Source organism: Marmota monax, unplaced genomic scaffold, assembly GCF_021218885.2.
Source record: "Marmota monax isolate L192 unplaced genomic scaffold, Marmota_monax_Labrador192_F-V1.1 WCK01_AAM20220418_F8-fsc00521, whole genome shotgun sequence".
NCBI classification, from domain to species: Eukaryota; Metazoa; Chordata; class Mammalia; order Rodentia; family Sciuridae; genus Marmota; species Marmota monax.
In genome coordinates, this window is record NW_026694603.1 from 38,912 (window position 1) to 66,007 (window position 27,096).

Below are 27,096 nucleotides of genomic sequence, written 5' to 3' on the forward strand. Positions count from 1 at the left end.
GCAATCACATTTAACCTGCCACTATGATAATACTTGAAAACTATGAAGCTGTCACTTATCAGAGAAGCCAGTTCTGGTGAACAGAAATCTGGATATAATTTTTCTTTCTAACCTTTCCTGATATTTGGGGTATAGTAAAATCCTAGAAAGTTCCTGCTTCCTCTAATTTTTCAGGTCTACGCAAAGAATGGCACTAGCTGTATTTTCACATGGGCAATTCAGACGGAACCACATCATTAATTCTCCTTGCTTAATAACTGATAAAGAACACAAATGAAAAGTATTAATTAGTTGGTACATGAAGATTTCCAATATTAATACTAATATGCTATGCACATAGTGTGGGTACGGTTTGATATGATGAATGAGATGTGACCTTTCTCCCTACGAAAGACACAGGGTAGCAATCAAGACTGGAGCCATAGAGATTATTACTTTATATATTATAATATTTCCAGACTTCATGGCCTCCTAGATAATCATGTAAAGAATCAAAATCAACTACAAGAATATCAATAAAATGTATACACACATAGTGATGAACATGAATTTGGTACAAAAAGTAGATATGGTAGCTATCTAAATTACTGAGAGAAAAATTCTTGGAAGATTAAGATTTTTAAACTAGATACAGCTGAGATACATAAGCCAAAAATATAAACTTCCTGGACAGTATGAAAGAAAAGCTAAATGCTAACTTCCTGTAAAAATAGAAAGCAAGAATATCTTGGCTTCAAAGGCACAATGTGAGAATGATTTAAATTAGACCCGTGGAGGCAATTTAACAGGTAAGTTGGATTCATGCTATAACACCAGATTTAGGAAGGGTGTGGGATTGCTCTTCTCACTGTATCCGTCCCTTTTTCACTTTGTTCCTATATCACCTGTGAATGCTGAAGTGCCTCTTAACTTGGCAGTAATTACCAAAAAAAAAAAAATAATAATAAAATAAAATAAAGTCTTGCTTTCCATTTACTGAATAGTTTTTCTAAAGTAGAACAAAAGTCTGTCTAAAATTCCCATCAAATCCTACTGAGAGCATTATTAAAATGTTCTCTCTTCCTGAGAATTATTACCTACATTTTACAGATGCCTAATAAAGAAACAGACATTTAATAAAACAAAATGATGTACCTGTAGTAACAAAGCGAGTTAACAGTTGACTACAAAAGCCCCTCTTGGACCCACATCCTTTGCAAGACTCTTCCTGATGGCTTTAATTGACTCCAGATAGAAGAATTTCACCAGGAAGTGTTTGGGACTGCAAGTCAGATGACTGGGGTCTGGACTGCTGTGTGATTTGTAGAAAGTTTCTTCTATTTTTTGAATTTCAATTGCTTTATTAGTAAAATGACTAGATGGTATCTTAAAATAATAAAATAAAATGAGGATTACTACCAGCATCTCCAGAAATCTTTTTCACAAGGCAATCCACCTACTTCCATTACAACAATTTTAGTATAAGGACAATAGTACAGATATGGGTGCAAACGGGATACAGTGGGTCTCAGGACCAGTCAAACAATGTTGACAGAGATGCAAAGTCACAGATACAATAAAACAAACATGTTTTAAAATCAAAAGTTAAAATAGAAAGCAATGTCAAGATATTATTTTCAAGCAAAATGTTAAATATATATTTTAGGTATCTGATGGAAAAGAATTCATACACACTCATATTTACAGGGAGAAATGCTCCGTTTTAAATATTTTTCCTATGTTCAGTTTCATAGAGGAAAAAGGATTTAACAAACAATTTGCATTTTTAAATATGAGAAAAACAGGACATTTCTGCTCAGTAAGGCAGTTCAATTTTGGAACAAGTCTGAAGTGGGAATGGAATGATTTCACGATGAATAAAAGGTGAATGACTGGAGGAAACAAAAAAGCTGTCTATCTTTGGCTGCTCCTTGTGAAGCAAGTTTTAAAATAAGTTCTGAGGCATAATTGGAAAAGCACAATGCATTGCAAACAAAAAAAAAAAAAGTCTTCTTGGGAGGAAACAGCAAACTCCTTCTGATATTCTGCTAAAGAGCAGAAACTTTCCTCCCTGGTCTAATATTACAATTGTAAGGCAGTTGAAAAGACTTTACTCAGGCTGCTCAGTGAAATAGAAGAGCAGTAGGCAACAAAGTCCAGGCATTCCAGAACTTGGCTGTCTTTGAAACAACACCTTACATTATTCCAAGGGCAGATCACTTTCAGATTGCCAACAACTCAAATTATTTATAGGAGATTGGTTCATATACTTAACCCAATATGAGAGGAAATATTTCTAATTATATCCAGACATCTTTAATATGAGGGGAATTAGACTTGGAGACCTTCTTTGCCAAAAACATGTTTTGCCAAATATGTTTTAAGAAAGAGGAGGAGGTTACATGTTTTCCATATTTGAGCCTATAAAAGTACTCTTGGAATGAGTTGACATGTCTTTCCTCATAAAGCTTCAAGGTAAGAGTGTGTGAGGACAGAGCCGTGTCTGGAGGACGTGAAGGGATGCTGGCTGCTTGCATGCATGCCACACATCCTGGTTCCCACTGTCCCTGGCAGCCTTGCCAGTGAAGCATCAACCTACCCCACAGCAATTTTAATTAGATGTTGTAGTCTTCCCAGTAACTTCCTGGTTCCAAATTAAGAATTATAATAATATTATTAGTAATTATTAGAATTTAATCAGAAGAATTTTATTCTTTTTCTTACAGTTCTGACCCAGTTCAAGGTTGCATATCTAAAGGTAAGAGCCTTCCCCCCCCCCCCATTCCTCACAGAGTGCAAAAGATTTTCTGCAATGGTTTGGATGGGGCATGGAGTGGGTGCTAAAAAATGAAAGTGTTTCAGTTTCATGACTGATCATGCTTCTTTTGAAAAACTCTAAGGGGGACTTTATAAATCATTTCTAATTAACTCAGATCCTTTGCAATATATGAAAATGTTTTTTCAGTCTTTGAGAGTTTCATGTAGAGTTTTTTTTCTATTTCTAGCATTGTAGTTTGTCTTTTAAATGATTATACCATGCAATGCAATACTTCAGAGGGGTATTAATTTATAGGGAAAATGTGAACTTTCCATGCTACAGTTTTTACTCAGAACTATATGATATAAAAACTGAGATAATATCTAAATGGGTGCGCAGAATGGTCTAAATCCTTGCCTTGGAAAAGCTGCTTAACTCCATGTTGTTTCACAATGTGTAAAATGGAAATTTTAAAAAATATAGTATTAAAATGGTTTTCAGCAAGAAAAATCATTTTAATGTGTTAGCTGAGTCATTAAAATTTGAATGAAAAAATGTGAAATAGTTTATTCAAGTGAGCTTTCCTGGAAAAGGTATCTTTGTTATTACAAAATATATATGATGATCAAGGACAGTATTTATTAATGTTAGTTAAAGCAGCAAAAGATGAATTTGAAAGGAAAATGTTTGTAAAATTTTTACGAGAATATTAGTAATAAGGTAAGAAAACATGTGTAATATATTTTATAATAAATCTGAGAAAATACTAAAGACTGATGAAGAAGCTGGGTTTGTCAGAATTAAGGGGACAAGATAAATTGATGTATAATAATTTTTTTCCCCAACAGAACAATGTGAAGCATAGCTCTTCACAATTCCACTTTCTTATATATTAATCTTTGTAACTCCCAACTTTATAATAATAACATTTTTACTATGTACAAAATAGTTCCTAAAATTTTGCAACATATACTTCTCATTCTTTTACCTCAGAAAGCCAGCCCTGAGCCCTTCTCTGCATCCAGCATGTATTTTTAGAGGTACAAAGGATGTATAAAGAGAAGAATGCTCCCTGCCTGCAAATTGCTTATAATCCAATAGGGAAAATAAAAATCATGCCTGAAAGACCCCACAGCATCCTGCTCTCATCTTGGCTTTGGGTTCTGCATAAACCAGTGATAGGCAGCTTATAAATATCAATATATAACAAATGAAACACAGACAGCAGTCAGGATAGATCTCCCAGTAGGTGAGCCAGAAACAAGCGTCTCTTTCCAAATGCATGATTGAGTAGCTGTCAGCACTGGCGCAGAACAAGGAGACTGATATTCCACCTACAACCAAGCCAGGGAGGTGGTGATACCCAATGCAGTGCTAAGCATCCCACGGTCAGTGAATTTAAAACAAACAAAAAAACTCTTTTAAAATGTGATGAATCTAATGGTCTAGTTTATGAATTTCTATAATTTCCTTTCTTCCTTTGCCAGGAGGCAGGGTCCTTAATTGGGCTGCCATCAATAACCTGCAGCCATGAGTTCCGACGCTGAGATGGCCATTTTTGGGGAGGCTGCTCCTTACCTCCGAAAGTCTGAAAAGGAGCGCATTGAAGCCCAGAACAAACCTTTCGATGCCAAGACATCAGTCTTTGTGGCGGACCCTAAGGAGTCCTTTGTAAAAGCAATAGTGCAGAGCAGGGAAGGCGGGAAGGTGACAGCAAAGACCGAAGCTGGAGCTGTGAGTAAAACATCTGCAGTTGATTAGACTGTTTGAACTACGCCTTATTTGGGGTTAGGTTAGCTGACCATTATTTTCTCATCTGGTTTCTCCTGTTTTACTGGGTAGACTGTAACAGTGAAAGATGACCAAGTCTTTCCCATGAACCCTCCCAAATATGACAAGATCGAGGACATGGCCATGATGACCCACCTGCACGAGCCTGCTGTGCTGTACAACCTCAAAGAGCGTTATGCAGCCTGGATGATCTACGTGAGTTCTTATGGCCTTCTACTTATAGGGAGCTAATATATATATTTTTTTAAAGAATAAATGATTAAAGTTCTTGACAAATAATTATACTTCTTTAAAATATGTATTTTCTTTACTTTTTTGGTGCAGACCTACTCAGGCCTATTCTGTGTCACTGTCAACCCCTACAAGTGGTTGCCAGTGTATAATGCAGAGGTGGTAACAGCCTACCGAGGCAAAAAGCGCCAGGAGGCCCCGCCCCACATCTTCTCCATCTCTGACAATGCCTATCAGTTCATGCTGACTGGTGAGTGGCTCGATTGGTTTTCATGTAAATTATTTTATCACAAAATGTTAGTGTTAAGAAGACATTTAGAAATAATCCAACCCAATCCTCTGATTGTTAAGAAGAGGTGACCAAAGCCCAGAGAGGTATATGCTATCAACACTGGGACTAAATCTCAACTATCTATTCCCATGAATTTACCAGAACTTGCTAATGCTTCATCCCTGTTTCATTTGTTTATAGGCTTCTTGCTTAGAAACTAACAGATTTTATATATTTAAATAACAAGAGCAAGTCTAAGTAATATCTGAATCATATCCTGTCTGAATAGAAAAGCAAAATACATTTTAAATCCTTTTATTCCCTTTTTTATTGTTGATTATCAATTATATACTTTTAGAAGTATTAATTATCTTTTAAAAGCCATCAGAGTATATCTCAGGGGTGATAGCCTCTCCTTGAATGAAGATGATGTTTTGGGGTCACATGCATACACACAGAAGTTGTTCTATTCCCTCATAAAAAGATTTCTTTTTGATTGAGACACCCTTTCTCACCTGATCTTTCTTTAACACAATGGTACACTTTTGGGAAGGCCAATCATATTAAGGTTCTAATCTGTGCCATAAGGGAAAAAAAAAAAGGTTTTTCTTTGTGAGGCCAATTGACCCATTTAGAAACTAAATCTCAACACTGGCTTGAAGAATGCTATTTCAGCCTGTCAGATCATAGTTCAAACCCATAATATAAAATGAATTTTTCAGTATCATGCATTAATCAATAGACAGCAGGCCATTGAAATCTACAGATGGCAACTCTGGTAGTGTCTGGCTTTGGGGTATGGGGCTCTTAATATTAAATCAACAGGATATACTTCTTGTATTGACTTAAAGAATCTAAGATATGACAACATTTTATGTTTCTCTTTCCCAACTTAATTGGCTTAAGAGTAATATCATGTATAACATGACAATAACATTTTGGAAATACCATTGAAAATATGACACTTATATACTCACATGCCATGTTTCCCTATAGAAAATTTTATTTATGTAACTAATACATATGCTGATTGCTCACTATTTTTCTTTTAGATCGGGAAAATCAGTCTATCTTAATCACGTACGTATTCCTATTCTGAGACTTATTGGTATTTTTTTCTCACTAGAAAAATGACAAAAAAATAGTGAATACCCTCATACTAAAGCAATGGCAGGATCAGTAAGAAACTAGATATCAGTTTAGCTTTATTGTAGGATGTAGACTGAGTCCAAATGTAAAATAAAAATGTTCCAAATTATCTCATTTGCTAGTTTAGTCCTGAAAATCCCACAGGACTTCCCTGGAAGTTGGATATATAAATTACCTTCTATGATCTTGACTAGATCCTAATACAGGGCAGAGAAGAGCCCACAGCCTTATGGGAGGAAGAGTTGTTTGGAAATATACCAGTGACACATTTGCAAGTCCTACTTAGGGAAAATCTGTCTCTTCAAAGATATAACTTTCACTTCATCTGTAGTCTAAGGAAGCTGAAGAACACATGCACATTCCATACAGTTTTTTACTTAATGTTTTATTTACTATGTAGTTGTTGAGTGGCTGCTTTGTGTATCCCTCATAACCAGATCTAAACACCTAGAAATGAATAAGGAACATTTTTAAGCACTCAAGCAATATGTGTTAAAATGAATAATGAATGGATTTCTCTATTTGTCAGTGCAAAGCAAGAGAAATAATACGAGCTATTTGTAGGCTGCAAAAAGATCTATAAGATTCTCTGACAGAAACATAAAAACATCTAGATGCATGAGGTAGTAAATGCTAATGGTAGAAATTATTTCATTTGTCACAATGCATATTTTCTCATGTATGTTGGTCCTTGTGGACAGTGGAGAATCTGGTGCAGGGAAGACTGTGAACACCAAGCGTGTCATCCAGTACTTTGCAACAATTGCAGTTACTGGGGAGAAGAAGAAGGAGGAGGCAACCTCTGGAAAAATGCAGGTGGGTCTGGCTGCCATGGTCAGAATCCAGGCTCTGTTAGGCCTCTCAGGTATGAAATTCTTGAGCCCCAGATGCAAGAACTGCTCTCTCCTTTGCAGGGGACTCTGGAAGATCAAATCATCAGTGCCAACCCCCTACTGGAGGCCTTTGGCAATGCCAAGACCGTGAGGAATGACAACTCCTCTCGCTTTGTAAGTCTTTTGGTCATAGAAGGGTATTCTCTGTCTTTAGATACCAGAGGAAGCATATTTAATTTATTTAAAACACATTTCTCTTGTCTACCTCCAAGTTTAGTATATAACATCATCTTTTTTTAACTTACAAGGGTAAATTCATCAGGATCCACTTTGGCACTACAGGGAAACTGGCTTCTGCTGATATTGAAACATGTGAGTAACAGGACCTTCTAAACAGAATTCAAGAATGATAAATGATGATTTGGAAGAACACTGCAGCTCCTGCTGAGAGTAAAGCCTATAAAACCCTAGTCTTCTGCCAAACATGCCTGTGATTAGTGCCAGTCTTATCTTGAGCCCACATGTACTTTACCCACTCCAGGCATGAGCTAATGATTCTGTTGAAATCATTGGGAACTAATGGGATTGTCTAAAGTATCCTGTTATCAAACTATTTTCAGATTTTGCCAGGAAAAAAAGTAACATTAAGGGTAAACGAATTGCCTATGGGTGGAAGACAGGTTATTTTTTCCTCATCTGAGCCTTGATTACTACTGCTCTTAGTAGCCCCTCTGGCACAGAATGACAAGAGACCTTGGGGAAGGAGCAGTCTTGAGACTCAGTTCATTCCAAATGTCAAGGTTCTTCTGTATGAGAAGTGAATGATGTCTTCTGCCAAGTATGTATCACTGCCTTTCTGGAGATGATAGGAGAAACTGCAGTGGTATTTGTAGAGACATTGTATGTGGTACCTCATGGGAACACTCAGCTGAAATCTTAAGGGGCCAATAAGATTTAACTGATGACCTCAAGCTCTAAAAATCACTCCAGAGCACTTTTTAATTTTCCCCAAATTCAATGTTTATTATCCATTGCAGATCTTCTAGAAAAGTCCAGAGTTACTTTTCAGCTAAAGGCAGAAAGAAGCTACCATATTTTTTATCAAATCATGTCTAATAAGAAGCCAGATCTAATTGGTAAGAAAAAACTTAAATATATAGCCTAGAAGTTAATTGTTGTACTAATATTATCTAAAATAAAACTTATATCCTCAATTCTGTGTGCTCAGAAATGCTCCTGATCACTACCAACCCATATGACTATGCCTTCGTCAGTCAGGGGGAGATCACAGTGCCCAGCATAGATGATCAAGAAGAGTTGATAGCCACAGATGTAAGTTACACATTATGTATAAGAATGACAATAATATCCCACTGTAGGTGTGGTTAAGAATAAAATTCTCCTAAATAAGTTAGTGTCTTTCTAACTTTTATCCTTTCATCTCTCCTGGTAGAGTGCCATTGACATTCTGGGTTTCACTTCTGAGGAAAGAGTATCCATCTATAAGCTCACAGGGGGTGTCATGCATTATGGGAACATGAAATTCAAGCAAAAGCAGCGTGAGGAACAAGCTGAGCCAGATGGCACTGAAGGTACCAAACCAACCTCCATCTGAGTTTAATGAAAGAATATAGGGCAAAAAGCTGAATCCAAACTTGTCTCCTTTACAGATGATCTTTGGATGAACATATACAAATTTACCCTCACACAGACCTTTTATAATACAATATACTCACTACTCTCTCCCTATGAATTGTGGGGCCCAAGAGTAGGTCATATTTGGTACCTGAATTATGTTTCTGCAGTTGCTGACAAGGCAGCCTATCTCCAGAGTCTGAACTCTGCTGACCTGCTCAAAGCCCTCTGCTACCCCAGGGTCAAGGTCGGCAATGAATATGTCACCAAAGGCCAGACTGTGCAACAGGTAAGTGCATGATCTCAATGAATCACACCCATCCCAGGCCTCCGTGACATGTTTTTGATAATATTAACAAACATTACTGTTTGTGAAGGTGTACAATGCAGTGGGTGCTCTCGCTAAAGCTGTCTATGAGAAGATGTTCTTATGGATGGTCACCCGAATCAACCAGCAGTTGGACACCAAGCAGCCCAGGCAGTACTTCATTGGGGTCTTGGACATCGCTGGCTTTGAAATCTTTGATGTGAGTTAGCAGAAAGTTTGTAGCAGAAAAGTTTACAAATTTTGTTGCTGTAGTCATACATGGAAAAGATCTATAAAAAATATCTGCACTATAAACTTAATTCACACATGAAAAAGGTTCAAAAGATCATAAAAGAGCAAAAACTTTGAAATAATACAGAACTAAATTTAAACTCCAACTCTGCAATTCCTAACTATGTGATAAGGGGAATGGTATTTAATTGATCACTGAGCAATTTCAGTGAAGACTCATAGGTAAAGCATCTTGCATTTCAGATAATACATTCATTTCTGAGATCTTTTTGCCAGTAACATGATTTCTGAATTTAAAGCTACTAGACAGTCCCAAGCACATAGTGTTTAAGATGATTGTGATTGAGAAGATGGTGAAGGCAAAGATGGCATCAAAGAGATGGTAGAAACACAATGAAAAAATTCAAAGAAAGACTTTAAGATTCCTATCTGACTAATTAAGGGAAGTGATGTTTAAATACCAAGGTATAGAGAATGGAAATGGCATCGTAAATAAATTCAAATTTGTCTGCCTAGGAAAGAATACTACATAGCATAGGAAATAAGGCTACTCTTTGTCCTCTACCTGACATCAGTATTTTCTAAGGTACTATCTCATCTAGAGGACACATTTCTAAACTTTTTCTATATGTGGACTGATAGAAACTGGATGAAATTTCAGTCAGGGCTTACCACAGGAGGACAAAACCTATCACCCTAAGAGGGAAGTCAGCCTACTCAACTGAGAAAGCCCCTTTCAAAGATAAAACTTTTGTTATAAATTTAACTTTAATTTGTTTTTTCCACTTACTTAGTTCAACAGCCTGGAGCAGCTGTGCATCAACTTCACCAATGAGAAACTGCAACAGTTCTTCAACCACCACATGTTCGTGCTGGAGCAGGAGGAGTACAAGAAGGAAGGCATCGAGTGGGAGTTCATTGACTTTGGGATGGACCTGGCTGCCTGCATTGAGCTCATCGAGAAGGTTCGTTTGCTTTTTTTTCAGACCACAGATTATACCACTGTACAGTGTGTAAAAGAAACTCATAAAAACTTGGTATGTTCTATGATAAAATATTTTTCTTTGTACCATGCTAAAATATTTTTATTGGATTCTGATAAAGCTAATTTTCAAGTCATGCTTGGACAAATATTGTTCTAAGGCCCTTGGCATAAAGACACAAACTCCCCCAAAGCACAGCCCTCATCTCTCTTATTCTGTCATGTTCCAAAACCTGATATAACACCTTATTCTTCATAGACACTCAATAAATATTTGTTAAATTAGTGACATCTGACCAAAGAGATAAGAGTTCATTAACTCTGTGGAATTAAAGAATGAATTAGTCAAATGGATTATTAATGTCCCATGTTGTTTCTCTAAGCACACAGAATTCATGCGGCATTTGTTTCTTTTCATTCTCCCAGCCCATGGGCATCTTCTCCATCCTAGAAGAGGAGTGCATGTTCCCCAAGGCAACAGACACCTCCTTTAAGAACAAGCTGTATGAACAGCACCTGGGCAAGTCTGCCAACTTCCAGAAGCCCAAGCCTGCCAAGGGGAAGGTTGAGGCCCACTTCTCACTGGTGCACTATGCAGGCACTGTGGACTACAACATTGCTGGCTGGCTGGATAAGAACAAGGACCCCCTGAATGAGACTGTGGTTGGGTTGTATCAGAAGTCTTCAATGAAAACTCTAGCTTATCTCTTTTCTGGAGCTGCAGCTGCTGCTGAAGCAGGTAATTTTCAATAAGTCAATCTTTTACATAAAACATAAGCAAAGAAAATGTGTATTATGATTGCTTGTGCTTTCTTTGCCCCACAGAGGCTGGTGGAAAGAAAGCTGGCAAGAAGAAGGGTTCTTCTTTCCAGACCGTGTCTGCTCTCTTCAGGGTAAAAACTTCATTTTCTCTCTAACTGAATATAGGACATTAAATTTTACTCTTCTGTGTGGAGAAAGGGATATAAATCTTGCAAGAATTTTAGAACTGAGTATGACTCAGGGAAGCTGGTCAGTCAACAGTGGTAGAACTGAGTTTTAGGGAGCATCTGGATAGTTTGGAAGAGAAGCCTCAATAAATAAGAAAGGAGAGCCAAGAAGTGATGCAAGCAAATGACAAAAATATCAGGTGGCAAAATTCAACTTTGGGGTTTGGGAAGGTCCCCAAGGGAATAGGATTTAGTGTAGCATGAGACTTGCTTGAGCCTCTGGGAGCCTCCAAGTGATTCAGGTACTTAAGCTTATATTAGGATAGCACTGAAATGAATAGATTTTGAAAGCCAAAGACAGATGAATAGTGATGGGAACTGGAAGGTGAGTCAAAAGAAAGAAATAAAATAAAACAGACATGATAAGAAATGGCTCTTTAGGGAAACTTTACTCTTCTTTTGGCAATTCCATCCCAAATAACTGAAGCTCTGTTATTCCAACTGGAGGATTTCTATAGAATGGAAAACTTTTTACCCTGGGTAACATGGCCTTTGGTTTTCTGTCAATTCCCAGAATGAGATATTAAAAAGGCTACTTTCTACAGAACCAATAGGGGGACACAACTCTGTATCTACAACATAATATATGATAAAGGAATAAACATGTGATAGAGAGGTAGACAAAACTGAAAGCTGGGTAAAGAGAGAAATGGGAGAGCTGGAGGAAGACAATGAATTATTATTAAAACCAGACCATATATCTAGGCAGAAGACTAGGTGGAGTATATTTCCATATGTTTAAAATGTCATACTAAATTTACAGCATAAGCTAGAAAATTCAACGGCATTGAACAACCACTTCGAAAGCTAATAGGAAACATATATAATGTACAAAAGTACCAAATCAGATCACATGTTGGGAAAGTGGAAATTCCAGAGATAACTCTTTTGAAAACTCTAATCTAAACACTATTCATTAGAACTGAACCAATGCCAAGAATGGGATCATTATGTCTGTACATATAAAGGTACAAAACACTGCATTTTAAAATCAAATATTCATGACTCTACAGGAGAATTTAAATAAGCTGATGACCAATCTGAGGAGTACTCACCCCCACTTTGTAAGGTGCATCATCCCCAATGAAACCAAAACTCCTGGTAAGAGATTTCCAATATCTATCCAGACAAGCTCCAACATGTTTGCTGTAGTCCATGAGATATGGCACATGCATTCTTTCTTTTAGGTGCCATGGAGCATGAACTTGTCTTGCACCAGCTGAGGTGTAATGGTGTGCTGGAAGGCATCCGCATCTGTAGAAAAGGATTCCCAAGCAGAATCGTCTATGCAGACTTCAAACAGAGGTCAGATGTTTTCATGTGAATAATTTAAGAAATTTCTTTAATTTTTCAATGAAGAATCCTTTTTGCCTTCTATTAAAATTGAATAGAAGAGAAAAACTAAGACTATTTATGGACATATAAAAAGTATAAAATCCTTTGAATATACAGAGAATAGATATAAAAGTAGATATGATTTCTTGTTTAAGTTAGACCACCCAATGGCTATGTTGTTCCTATGCTAGGAAGATTTCTTGTTGGTGACAACAGCTATCATATATTTGATATTATTTATTTATTTGGATTAAACAGATACAAGGTATTGAATGCAAGTGCTATCCCTGAAGGACAATTCATTGATAGCAAGAAGGCTTCTGAGAAGCTCCTTGGGTCCATTGACATTGACCACACCCAGTATAAATTTGGTCACACTAAGGTAACATTCTCTAAATCCAATCTGATACTATTCCTGTTCTTTTGAATTTTATGCAACATTTCTAATCTGGAACACTGCCCCCACACAGGTCTTTTTCAAAGCTGGTCTTCTGGGGCTCCTAGAGGAGATGCGAGATGACAAGCTGGCCCAACTGATTACCCGCACCCAGGCCATGTGCAGAGGGTTCTTGGCAAGAGTGGAATACCAGAAGATGGTGGAGAGACGGTATTAGCAAAGATAATGTTACCTAACCTATCATCCTAGCATTTTAAATTCTGATTCATGTTATAATCTAATTTTGAACATTTCTTTTCCTATCATAGAGAGTCTATCTTCTGTATCCAGTACAATGTCCGTGCTTTCATGAATGTCAAGCACTGGCCCTGGATGAAGCTATATTTCAAGATCAAGCCCCTTCTCAAGAGTGCAGAGACAGAGAAGGAGATGGCCAACATGAAAGAGGAATTTGAAAAAACTAAAGAAAGCCTCGCAAAGGCTGAGGCCAAAAGAAAAGAACTAGAAGAAAAAATGGTTGCTCTGATGCAAGAGAAAAATGACCTGCAACTCCAGGTTCAATCTGTGAGTATCAGAACTCATTTTCCCCCAATATCATGCTAAAATTTCAGTTCAGTGATCACTAAGGAAAGATCTAGATTCCACATAGCAGAGTGACTTGTTATCAGTCTTTTCTAACTCACAATTTCTTTGAATGTTCTATAAGATTTCATGTACAACATTGCTAAAAATCAATGTGGTAGGATTCCTTGTTGTTCAGGAAGCAAAAATAAACAAAAAAAATCTTTCCTTTCCTCTAGTTGTCCTTCCTGGAAGAATCCTGGATAGGAAATAAAATCTTGGCTACCTAAAATTTTCCCTACTGAAAAAAATGCAAATAAAACAGAAAAATTGACCAATATAGTCAATGAAGAGAATTTGTAATGAAAACACATGAACTTGAAAACAGTGTTCTGAGCTTTTATATCTCCTGTCCCCTACAAACTTTCTGCTCAGTTTTATTTTTAGAAACTTTTTACTGCCTGAAAGAGTAGGAGTGTATCAAGGATAATGGCAAGGCTTTCTAGAGATAATGTCAATTTTTATACAAAGCATGAGACACAGAGCTGATAGTCTCTTTCTAAAGACCCAATAAATATTCAGAGGCTTGAGGAAAAATATTTGATGAAGGGCCATTGTCTAATCTACTATTAGGCCCCAAACTGGCATCAAAATCAATAAGAGAAACATTAAAGTTTACACCCCAGTTCTCTGAATTCAGAAGAGGAATCTATTGGGCCCTTGGGTCTATAGATTTTCTACACATAGTTTAAAAATTGAAAGAAAGATGAATTACAAAACAACTAGGTTGGTCTATAATTTTCTTGCACTTTGAATAAACTAGAATTTTCTAAATTGAGAAGAGGGTCATCATACTTTCAAGAATCAAGAGATAATTAAAGGGAATATGTAAGTGTGATTCATGTATTCTCTTCTTCTTTGGGTACAGTATGACCTCTTTTCAACAATACTCCATCAAATACCAATTCAGTAAATATTTTATGTATTAAAAATACTAGGGATACAACTTTGAGCAAGAAATATTTTCCATGATGTCACAGATTTTATTTTTAAACTCTTCTTTTTTCTCTTGAGCAGCACACCTATTACTTACCAAATATCACCTTTGAACATGTCCCCTTCTCCTTCGTTCTTCCATGTGTTCTCTTTAATTCCAAACTATTCTGTCACTGGAGGACAAATCTTCTCTTTAAGTCACTTTTCTGTTATCACCCTTTCCTCTCAGCTACTTCCTAAATACTCAAGCCTTTTGTTTACTGGTTCTTCATATTCTAAAGTTTCTTAAAATAAACATTAAACAAAGAAAACTGATCTGAAATTATATGCCCCACATTAAACATATGTCATAGCAAATATAACAATATCAAAATTTAATCAGGAACCATGATTTAAATTTCTTTTTAATCTCCAATTAATAATTAATGGCCAATTAGTGTTTTCTTAATGGTGAAAAGCTAAAAAACAATGCAATGCCTTAAAACATAATTTGCTTATTTGGGTTTATCTAAGAAACCCAAATCTAAAAGTGTCTATTGTCTCTCCATAGGAAGCAGATAGCTTGGCTGATGCAGAGGAAAGATGTGACCAGCTGATCAAAACCAAAATCCAGCTTGAGGCCAAGATCAAAGAGGTGACCGAGAGAGCTGAGGATGAGGAAGAGATCAACGCTGAGCTGACTGCCAAGAAGAGGAAACTGGAAGATGAATGCTCAGAACTGAAGAAAGACATTGATGACCTTGAGTTGACACTGGCCAAGGTTGAAAAGGAGAAGCATGCCACAGAGAACAAGGTATGAAACATACTCTGTTGTACTGTATCCAGGTTCTTCTCAGTCAGTAGCAGAGGTCACCTCTTTCTTAACCCCTATAGGTGAAAAACCTCACAGAAGAGATGGCAGGCCTGGATGAAACCATTGCTAAGCTGACCAAGGAGAAGAAGGCCCTCCAAGAGGCCCACCAGCAGACCCTGGATGACCTGCAGGCAGAGGAGGACAAAGTCAACACCCTGACGAAAGCTAAAACCAAGCTTGAACAGCAAGTGGATGATGTAAGCCTAGCAGCATGTAAAAATAATTTTTCATTTTATAACTAAGCACACATGAATTTTCATTCTTATGATTCAATGAGTACTCACCAAGTGCTTCCTATGAATAAGAAGTATAGAACATAATCCTCACTGCAAGGGCCAAGATATACACTCAAGTAATTTTACAAAGTCAGTAACGATACTTAGCTATGAGTAACATATAATATGGTTAAAAAGAGTTAAGGGGAAGAAAGGTTAGTATGTTCATCAAGAAAATCTGTACAAACAAAAACAGATATTTGGCTAAGATTTAAAGGCTAATGACTATGGGAGGATAAGGAACAGGATTGTATTCTAAGCAGGGAACACAGTAAAGAAGAAATAATGGTCATTAAAGTTTAGACTATTAAGAACAAAGGGAACTCTAAATAAGGAATTTGGAAGATAAATTTGGCTTTAAGTGTGATCTGATATCTAATAAAGAACCAATTGAAAAGGCATGAGTAAGGGAAACATTAACAAGAATCACTGTTTGAAATATATTGTCATGGTCTCCATCCCATGTGGTGAGGTATTGATTACAAGGGATTCGAATGGGGAGAGAGATACAGAAGACATGATGTCTCACTAGTAGTTTGTTGTATAGTTCAGCACATTTCACCTTTTAAATGCTGAATCCTTGGACTAGGTAAATATCAACAAGCATGGAATTTATGGGATAATTTTCCTAATTCATATAACAACCAAAATAATTTGCTGATAAGATATGAATTAATATTTAAAAGTTCAACCTGAGACAAAAAGTGATGTATTCTAGGAACTATATTCATATATTACTAACTTTTAGCTTGAAGGCTCTTTGGAACAAGAAAAGAAAATCCGGATGGACCTAGAAAGGGCAAAGAGAAAACTGGAGGGAGACCTAAAATTGGCCCAAGAATCCACAATGGATATAGAAAACGACAAGCAACAACTAGATGAAAAGCTTAAAAAGTAAGAAGCAAGTGACAAAAGTTTCAGGAGCTGAAATTACTATTAGTATTTCTGTGATTGACATAAAGTGTTCTTCTAATAGGAAAGAGTTTGAAATGAGCAATCTGCAAAGCAAGATTGAAGATGAACAGGCACTTGGTATGCAGCTGCAGAAGAAGATCAAGGAGTTACAGGTAAGTACATGATCTCCATCACTTTAATTCAACAAGAAAAATAAATGACTGGCACAAGAAACTGAGTTTGTATTTTCCACCATTTCCAGGCTCGCATTGAGGAGCTGGAGGAGGAAATTGAGGCAGAGCGGGCTTCCAGGGCCAAAGCAGAGAAGCAGCGCTCTGACCTCTCTCGGGAACTGGAGGAGATCAGTGAGCGGCTGGAAGAAGCTGGAGGAGCCACTTCAGCCCAGATTGAGATGAACAAGAAGCGGGAGGCTGAATTCCAGAAAATGCGCAGGGACCTGGAGGAGGCCACCCTGCAACATGAAGCCACAGCTGCCACCCTGAGGAAGAAGCATGCAGACAGTGTGGCTGAACTTGGGGAGCAGATTGACAACCTGCAGCGGGTCAAGCAGAAGCTAGAGAAAGAAAAGAGTGAGATGAAGATGGAGATTGATGACCTTGCTAGTAACATGGAGACAATCTCCAAATCCAAGGTATAATTATGATTTAAGTCTCAAGGAGGTTTTTGTAGGACAGAAACTTTCAATAATTGGCAAGAAGAGACTTGGGTGTTAAACTTTCAATAATTGGCAAGAAGAGACTCGAGTAATACAAGCTGGGGCACTTGGAGTAGGGAATTAACCCCAGCTTGCTCACTCTTTACTCAACAGTAGACATACCCAAATAATATGGAGGCTGAAAACTTAGCCTATTTCAAATAAAAAAAAAATACATCCAACTTGAGATTTTTAAAACCCTTCATATTGATTACTGAGCTTTTATTTTCCCCTTAGACACAATATAATTTGCTATTCACAAACATCTCATGAGCTGACTTAGTTGTTATTAATCTCATATCAGTGAATACAATTTACTAAAGATGTTAAATTCTTTTTTAAATTTTTTAAATACTTTTTTGGTTGTAGATGGACATAATACCTTTATTTTATTTATTTTTATGTGGTACTAAGGATCCAGCCCTGTGCCTCACATGTGCTAGGCAAGTGCTCTACCAGTGAGCCACAACCCCAACTCAAGATGTTAAATTCTCAAAGCAATGTTTCCCCTCCTCCTCCTCCTCCTCCTCCTCCTTCTCCTCCATCTCCTCCATCTAAGGTCCTTGTTGTTTTATTTGTTTATAACAATAGTTTATTCTCAAAGTAAATGATTATTGCAGCTATGTAAGTTTCAGATTACTGAAATTTTCTTGGGGGCAAATACTTGCTTGAGATGCCTTCTACTACTTTTTGAATGCAGGGAAACCTTGAAAAGATGTGCCGTACATTAGAAGATCAAGTCAGTGAGCTCAAGACTAAGGAAGAGGAGCAACAGAGGCTGATCAATGAGCTGACGGCACAGAGGGCACGCTTGCAAACAGAATCAGGTGGGCCATTTACTGTTGCTTATCTAGAATGCAGATTTACCCTGGCTATGTTACTCTAGATCATATATTACTGCTCCTGGAGGTATTTACTAACATAAACAAATTATTGACCACTGGCATGTAGCTGCTTTCTTTCATAGATTGATGAATCAATTGATGGTTCAATCATTTCAGGTCCTTTGGTTTGGGAACATTTTAAAGCAGATTTGGTTTTAATCAAAAAGTTATCAAATACCAAATATCAAATACCAAATATCAAAAAGTTATCAAATACCAAATATCAAAAAGTTATCAAATACCAAATATCAAATACCAAAATACCAAATACCAAATATCAAAAAGTTATCAAATACCAAATATCAAATATCACCTTTTCAAAATGCTTTCACAAACTACTTGTTTGTTTTCCGATGAGCCGATGAGCCACATCCTCAGTCCTATTTTGTATTTTATTTAGAGACAGGGTCTCACTGAGTTGCTTATCGCCTCACTTTTACTAAGGCTGGCATTGAACTTGTGATCCTCCTGCCTCAGCCTCCCAAGCTGCGGGGACTATCATGCCCGTCTTAAATGTTTTTTATAACAAGATTCAAAGTAAAGTTTTTAGTTATAAAGGCAGGAAGTACATTTCCTGAAAATAAAAACTATATTCTCAAAGAGTCAAAAAGCTCCTTGTGTTTTTTTCATTCTTATACATGTTTATTCCTAGTAATAATTAATTGCTTATTAGTAAGTCAATACTATGAAAGAAATAAAACTTGTGATTCTTATTAAAGTCAAATGAGATGTTTTCCAAGTAACTAGGTTAAAAAAAAATGGTGCTGAAGGTTTTCCTCCTCTTCTAATATAATCTAGTGTATATTCTGAATTACAGCATTTAAAGAATTGAAGACAAATTTAAATGCCATTTCATTTAGGAACTGATTAGTTATTCAGAACTAACTCATCCTGGGCTTAGGAGGACCACTAATCATTTATTAATATAAAAATGCTTCCAAACTTTTCTTTTGAGCATCACTTCTACTTATAGAATCAATTGTTTAGAGCCTCCTACATTTCATAGAATAATTTTTGTTTGTTTGTTTCAATAAACTTTCAGTGGTCAGAAAACCAACACCACTGCCTCAGGTAAAAAGCACTGAATGTTTCGTTGGTTTGATTTACATTTCTTTTCACAGGTTTCTTCATCACTTTCTACTGTGATCATATAATCTTAAATGTCATCTGAAATCTTTGGGGTTGTTCATAAGCATGTAATATACTTTGAAGGTCTCCATACTTCTTATTTTTCCATAGATTTGCTCATCAGGGTTGAAGCAGATATTGGTGTTTTTTGTATTCAGTCTCTCCAGCATGTAAGTCAGGTTGAGTTTTCTGGATCTTGGTGTTCACAGGTGAATATTCACGTCAGCTGGATGAAAAGGACTCATTAGTTTCTCAACTCTCAAGGGGCAAACAAGCATTCACACAGCAGATTGAGGAACTGAAAAGGCAGCTTGAAGAGGAAGTAAAGGTAAATCCTACTTGTCATCAGTATAGTTGTTTTTTGGTTGTTTTTAACTTACTTTCACAAATTTTTCTACTGGTGATCTATAGGAGCTTGGGGAATAAACACTACTTTAAAGATATAAAATTAGGTTGCCAATCTGTATATTCTCAGGCAAAGAGTGCCCTGGCTCACGCTCTCCAGTCCTCCCGTCATGACTGTGACCTGCTTCGGGAACAGTATGAAGAGGAGCAGGAAGCCAAGGCTGAGCTGCAGAGGGCCATGTCCAAGGCCAACAGTGAGGTTGCTCAGTGGAGGACTAAATATGAGACTGATGCCATCCAGCGCACAGAGGAGCTGGAGGAGGCCAAGTATGTTCTAGATTTAATTAAAATGGAAATACTTCTGTTAACAAAGTACATCTGTTATGAGTTCTAAATGGGCAAAGAGGATCCCTGCTCCCTCCCACCAAAACTAAAAAAGTAGGGGAAAAAACATAAATACAACCCTAAGCAAGAAATACAAGCGCCCTTGGATAGGGAAAGAAATGACAGTAGCGATTTGGAAGAGAAAAGGATAAAAGACAAGAGGAAGCTGAATAATTCATTTTTAAAGGGGGAACTTTGGACCTCATTTCACCTACACAGGGACTAATTGAATACAAGTTACTTGCATTCTGCCAATTCTCTTCCCTCTCAACCACTAATGGAATAATTGGTCCAGGGTAATGGGTGTAAAACTTTAAAGCTCAGTTCTTTCTTTTTAGATGTAAAAATGTGATTATATGTACATTTATTTTTTGTAGGGGAAAAGTAGAGATATGTTGTTAAAGACCAAAATGTATAAGAAAATTCTATAATAAGAAAGAAAATACAGTATTTAAAAAGGAGTAAATATTCAAAATAATTAAAAACTAAATTGTAGTAAGAAGAATATGGACAAGAAAGGACCAACAGATTTGACAAAAGTTTAAGATGACATTGAGTCATTTTTTCTTCTGGAATGAATGTTTTGGTAAATGCTTAGGAGAGATTCTGAGATGAGTTTTCAAAGCAAAATATATATTGAGTTGGGAAAGCTTCTTTTAATTAGTGGATTAATAAAAAGCCAGTAAAAAATAAGGGATATAATTAAACATACAAAATCGAGTGTATTTCATTTGAATTCAATATACCCAACACTTGAGTCCTTAATATATATGACAGCTCACAAGAATACAAAGATTGGTATGATACAGACTCCACCTGCTTGGGATTAAAATTAAGTAGAGGCAGGCATGAATAACATTAATTCAAGGTAGATGTGAATATTCTACAAAGGAAGAATAAACCAGCTACCTTGAAGATGCCTCAGACTTGTCATGGATAGCCTTAATGGCAGACTCTGTGTCCAACAAAATTGAAATTTGAAAGTTTTCAGTATTTGTTGTAGGGTAGTAGCAATGGGTTAATATAGAAGTGGAAGCACAAACCAAGCCTGAGAAGTGAAGTGTTAAAGAGGTCTGCCCATGGGAGTTGCTCACTTGTCCCCACTTGAAACACCCAAATCTGTTGGTAGTGAATCACTATCAATAGTGATTCACTTCTATCATTTGTATTTCACTGTTTAGGAAGAAGCTGGCTCAGCGTCTGCAGGATGCTGAGGAACACGTGGAAGCTGTGAATGCCAAATGTGCTTCCCTGGAGAAGACAAAGCAGCGGCTGCAGAATGAGGTGGAGGACCTCATGATTGATGTGGAGAGAACAAATGCTGCCTGTGCAGCCCTGGACAAGAAGCAAAGGAACTTCGATAAGGTATTCTATCCCATCTCTGCTTCCATATTCAACACATGATTAACCAGAGCCTGTGACCTTCCGTGTGCCTCATTCAAACCACCTGAGGGTTGTTCTCAGTAGCTTGCTTCTCTGGTAGGTGGGTGTGAAGGAGATGTTCCTGTGCTTCCTATTCTTCTCGGTCACAATTAGTTTTCAGTCCCAGATCACTTCAACTCTGGCTGGGAGCTGCCAGAATAGATGGCTTTCATTCCATCAAACTTTCTCCTTAAGTTTCTGGACCATTTCTTGCCCTTTAGATCCTGGCAGAATGGAAACAGAAGTATGAAGAAACTCATGCTGAACTGGAAGCTTCTCAAAAGGAGTCCCGTTCCCTCAGCACAGAACTGTTCAAGATTAAGAATGCTTATGAGGAATCCTTAGACCAACTTGAAACCTTGAAGCGGGAAAATAAGAATTTGCAACGTGAGCATATTTTACCTGTTCTTTAATAAAAGATTTGAAAGAATGTTTCCCCTCTCAACGAAATTCTCTATTTGTTCACCAACAGAGGAGATTTCTGATCTCACTGAACAGATTGCAGAAGGAGGGAAACGTATCCATGAACTGGAAAAAATAAAGAAGCAAATTGAGCAAGAAAAGACTGAACTTCAGGCTGCTTTAGAGGAGGCAGAGGTAGACATTTTATTTTACGCTCTAAAAGGAGTTAATTCATTTCTTTTACACTCTAAAACAATTACAAGAGGAATTAACGTCTAGTGAATGCAAGGGTTATTGAATCATGAGAAATGAAAAATGATTTTTACTCTGTGTACTATAAAGATGAAGATGAAGAATTAAATATGTATAAGAATAAAATAACTATACATTAAGAACTGTGCTAGAGAATGAGAAAACAAAGATAAGTAAGTTAAGTAATGGTCCTGCACTCAAGGGCATGATCTAGCTGTGGAGATAGAGGCATACAAAACAATAACACATTTGTAGACATTTCTTGAACAATGGAATAAAGATGTATCATGGCAGCACAAATATAGGAAACTAATTCCTATTTCTAGAATGTTACACACTTCTATACCCCTGCTAATGTTACTTTTTGCGGACTTTAAGGCATCTCTTGAACATGAAGAGGGAAAGATCCTGCGCATCCAGCTTGAACTGAACCAAGTCAAGTCTGAAATTGACAGGAAAATTGCTGAGAAGGATGAGGAAATTGACCAGCTGAAGAGAAACCACATTAGAGTCGTGGAGTCAATGCAGAGCACACTGGATGCTGAGATCAGGAGCAGGAATGATGCTATCAGGATCAAGAAGAAGATGGAGGGAGACCTCAATGAAATGGAAATCCAGCTGAACCATGCCAACCGCATGGCTGCTGAGGCCCTGAGGAACTATAGGAACACTCAAGGCATACTCAAGGTAAATGGCTTCAAAAGATGGTCCTAGGACAATTGGAATGACTGCAGCCTGAGAACATGATATCTCAATGATCTCTCATTGCACAGGATACCCAGCTACACCTGGATGATGCTCTCCGGGGCCAGGAGGACCTGAAGGAACAGCTGGCCATGGTTGAGCGCAGAGCCAACCTGCTTCAGGCTGAGATTGAGGAGCTGCGGGCCACACTGGAGCAGACCGAGAGGAGCAGGAAAATCGCAGAACAGGAGCTCCTGGATGCCAGTGAGCGTGTCCAGCTCCTCCACACCCAGGTGATTATAATACTAGAATGGTAAATAAAGTACAAAGGAGGGGCTTAGGGTATAGCCCAGTGGTAGAGCACTTGTCTAGCATGCATGAGGCCCTTGATTCCATCCCCAGCACCACCAAACAAAAAATAAAGGAATGAAGATGAAATTCTTGCTCAGATCTTAGTGCTACTTAGAAATTCATTCATAATGTGTTATGGAGAATTAAATTTAAAACTTTCAATATTTTTGCATAACAATATTTTTGCTAATCTGAACTAAGACATACAGAATTATCTTTTAAAAATATATTTAAAAATTATCTTTTAAAAATATATCAGATCCTTTATGGAACAACAAAGGATACTAGTTAACTAAGAGTTCATTAGAGCACTGGACATGCTAATTTTGCTCTCATGTACTTAATATTTCTAAATTTGATATTTTAACCAGAACACTAGCCTGATCAACACCAAGAAGAAACTGGAGACAGACATTTCCCAAATCCAGGGAGAGATGGAGGACATTGTCCAGGAAGCCCGAAATGCAGAAGAGAAGGCCAAGAAGGCCATCACTGATGTGAGCAGAGGACAACACATTGGTGGGTAAACTTGAATCCCACTGTGCTCTCTCAGCTATTAACTGATTCTGTTTTACTACTAACCAGGCCGCCATGATGGCTGAGGAGCTGAAGAAGGAGCAGGACACCAGCGCCCATCTGGAGCGGATGAAGAAGAATCTGGAACAGACAGTGAAGGACCTGCAGCACCGGCTGGATGAGGCTGAGCAACTGGCACTGAAGGGTGGCAAGAAGCAGATTCAGAAACTTGAAGCCAGGGTAGGTCTTTTCAACATGTATTCCTATCACATTCCCAACCAGCTTATAACTCTGAATAACTAGTATTGCTAGATGATGAGGGCATCCTAAGATAAAGGAGAGCTATTCCCTACAGTCTGAGAGCTCATAATGGGGCAGTTGGATGAGGACATCAAAATCTGCACATGAAGGTGATAAAAGAAATATGTGGATCATTTGAAGAAGTAGAAATTCATTGAGTATATGGATGATAGTAAGTTTTTCTTTTCTTTTTTTTTTTAATGTCCACTTTCTTTCAGGTACGTGAACTTGAAGGAGAAGTTGAAAATGAACAGAAACGCAATGTTGAGGCTGTCAAGGGCCTGCGCAAACATGAGAGAAGAGTGAAGGAACTCACTTACCAAGTAAGGAAAATGGCCTATCTCGGTTCTTACCCAACTACAATAGATTAAAAACTGTGTACAACAAAAGGTGATGATATTGATACTTTCAAGAAATTCACTCCTTAAAATATTATTTCAGACTGAGGAAGACCGCAAGAATGTTCTCAGACTCCAGGACCTTGTAGACAAACTACAAGCAAAGGTGAAAGCGTACAAGAGACAAGCTGAGGAAGCGGTGAGTTTAGAAGCCCTGAGCAAGAGTGACTGGGCAGCCTCTAGTTCTCAGATGTTACCAGGCTGATTTAGTCAAAGGATAAAATAAAGGATGAGTAAAATGAGGGAAAAAAAAATCAAAGAAAAATGATTGAGTGAAGGCCTGACAATGAGATGAAACCAAACATTTGACAAGTCAGAGAAAATGTTCTATGGAATATGTAACTCAGTGGTGGAGTGTGGGCTTGACACATGGGAGGCCCCAAGTTCTATTCCAAGTATATGCAAGGACCCATACACATATGCACAGAACATTTCTAGGAAGGGGAAAGAGCAAATGCAAAACTTTTTTTTTTTTTTTGTACCAGGTATTGAACTCAGGGGCACTCAGCCACTGAGTCACATCCCCAGCCCTATTTTATATTTTATTTAGAGACAGGGTCTAACTGAGTTGCTTAGTGCCTCACTTTTGCTGAGGCTGGCTTTGAACTCGCAATCCTCCTGCCTCAAGCCGCTGGGATTACAGGTGTGCACCACCACACATCAAATTCTTTTGAATGTAAAAGAGTTTGATTCAAGAAGCAGAAAGATAAGGAAGAGAGCAGCCTTAGAGGGGGCTGGAGAACTAGGCAGAAGGCAGATCACAGTGTCTTCCAGACCATAGCAAGACATCTGGATTTTATTCTAAGTACAGTGGGGTACTGGTTTTCACCTGGGTCAGTCATGACTTGATTTATATTTTTTTGAAGAATATGTGGAGAATGCCACATATCCTTGAGTAACATCAGTGGGCACAGGGAGACATATCAGGAGGTTTTCCAGGTGGTTTTGTGGCTTGGATAATATAGTAATAGAGCAGAAAGAAAGAAGTAGAAAGATTCAAAATATGTTCTGGAGGAAACACAACACAAGATATGGTAACATGTTGCACTTGTGATGGTGAAAGAAAGGCAATCGAGGGAACTCATCAAGTTTACAGTATAAGTAACCAGGTGGATAGCGTTAACAATGGCTAAAATGAGGAACTAGGGAAAACCAGATTTGCAGGGCAAGAAGGAAACATGAATTCTGTTTTAGATACATTAAATGTGAAATGCCATTATATATTCAAGTCATGCCAACTATAGAGTTGAATGTAAGAGTCTGGAGCTCAGAGGTCTCAGTTATGTTCAAACCAGTAGATTCTTGGGGCTCCACCTTCTCTCATTTTCCCATCCCATAATTAATCTAAAATAATAATTAAATAATGCCAATTTCCTAAATACAAATATACATATCTATATATCACAAATGAGTTCTTCTGGTTGTTGATTGTTTTTATTTTTTTTCCCTGGCCTCTAATGTCTGAGAGAAGAGAGAGGGTGGGGAAGTGTGTGTGGTGGGGAGACAGGAAGGGAGAGAGAATAAAGAAAGACCCACGTGTGCACATTCACACTCATACCTTGGACAAATTGCTTAATTTTTAGTTCCTCTTTCCTCATCTGTAAAAGGATGATTGAGGTGTTGTGGTTTTTTTTTTTTTAAGGTATGCTATTTAGTGATTCTAAGTTTTATGAATGTTCCAAATCTGAATGTCACATCTGGGGAGGATTCTTAAAGAGACTTTTAGAAAAACAATGAATTATGGAGAATAAACTAGAAGTGGTCTTCTCAAATTCTCTGCTATATACTTAAGCATAATCAGAGACCACTCAGACTTTTTAAGGAAATTATATACTTGTTTAATTTGTAAACCTAATTAAGTGGCAACAATTTATATTCAAGACTAGTATTTTGGTTTAAAATAGATTGCCTTCGTGCAATCTATTAAATCTTTTTAAAAGGTTTGGTGTTCCATTCTCAAGATCCTGGGGAAAAAGAAAGAAAGAAAAAGATTGAAAACCTGGCATATTTAGTTATAGTTCTAACATGTTTAGCTTTTCTTAAAGTTCAGAGAAAAAATATCATTTGCCTTTCCATATTATCTGAGTTTAGGAGCATAAAAGTAACTAATACAACAAAAAAAATAAAAAGCATTTCTCTAGATTTCTTTAAAAATTTTACTAGTGAATCACTTTTAAGTAAAAAGAAGTTCAAATCACATTGACCTAAAAATCTAGAAATTTGAACATTTCTTCCTCATAAATGCATTCCCATTCACAGGAGGAACAATCCAATGTCAACCTTGCGAAATATCGCAAGATCCAGCACGAGCTGGAGGAGGCCGAGGAACGGGCTGACATTGCTGAGTCCCAGGTCAACAAACTACGGGTGAAGAGCCGGGAAGTTCACACAAAAATCATAAGTGAAGAGTAATTCATTCAAATGGTGTAAGTGACCAAAGAGGCACAAAATGTGAAAATCTTTGTCACTCTGTTTTGTACTTATTACTTTTGGAGATAAAAAATTTATCTGCCAAGAACTTGTGAGTCAGTCTCTCTCTCTCTCTCTCTCTCTCTTTTTACTTCCTGTCAATTATCTTTTTTTGTGACCTATTTTTTAAAATTTATTTATTTATTCTAATTAGGTATGTATAACAGTAGAATGCATTTTGATGCATTATACACAAGTGCAGCACAAATTTTCCTTTCTCTGATTGTACACAATGTAGCGTTACACCACATGTGCAGTCATACATATGCCTAGGGTAATAATGTCCATCTCATTCTACCATCTTTCCTGCTTCCATACCCCCTCCCCTCCCCTTCCTCCACTTTGCCAAATCAAATTT

The 27,096-nt window shown here is 37.4% G+C and overlaps 1 protein-coding gene across 1 annotated transcript; it reads left to right on the forward strand.

Annotated features, from left to right (window-relative positions):
- The first annotated feature begins 4,267 nt into the window (after positions 1-4,267).
- LOC124077641 (myosin-1) lies at positions 4,268-26,787 on the forward strand. The gene is made up of 38 exons (XM_046422097.1): positions 4,268-4,471; positions 4,580-4,723; positions 4,853-5,009; positions 6,083-6,110; positions 6,881-6,995; positions 7,094-7,186; positions 7,321-7,384; positions 8,050-8,148; positions 8,241-8,344; positions 8,466-8,604; positions 8,818-8,936; positions 9,025-9,174; positions 10,001-10,171; positions 10,615-10,927; positions 11,014-11,081; positions 12,191-12,278; positions 12,365-12,482; positions 12,771-12,894; positions 12,983-13,119; positions 13,218-13,473; positions 15,017-15,259; positions 15,340-15,516; positions 16,343-16,488; positions 16,571-16,661; positions 16,751-17,140; positions 17,904-18,030; positions 19,425-19,543; positions 19,691-19,887; positions 21,126-21,309; positions 21,588-21,753; positions 21,839-21,963; positions 22,399-22,707; positions 22,794-22,997; positions 23,427-23,552; positions 23,641-23,811; positions 24,090-24,194; positions 24,313-24,408; positions 26,529-26,787. Exons 1-38 carry the CDS (start codon positions 4,268-4,270, stop codon positions 26,679-26,681), a joined length of 5,820 nt encoding a protein of 1,939 aa, XP_046278053.1. The 3' UTR covers positions 26,682-26,787.
- Positions 26,788-27,096: the final 309 nt, after the last annotated feature.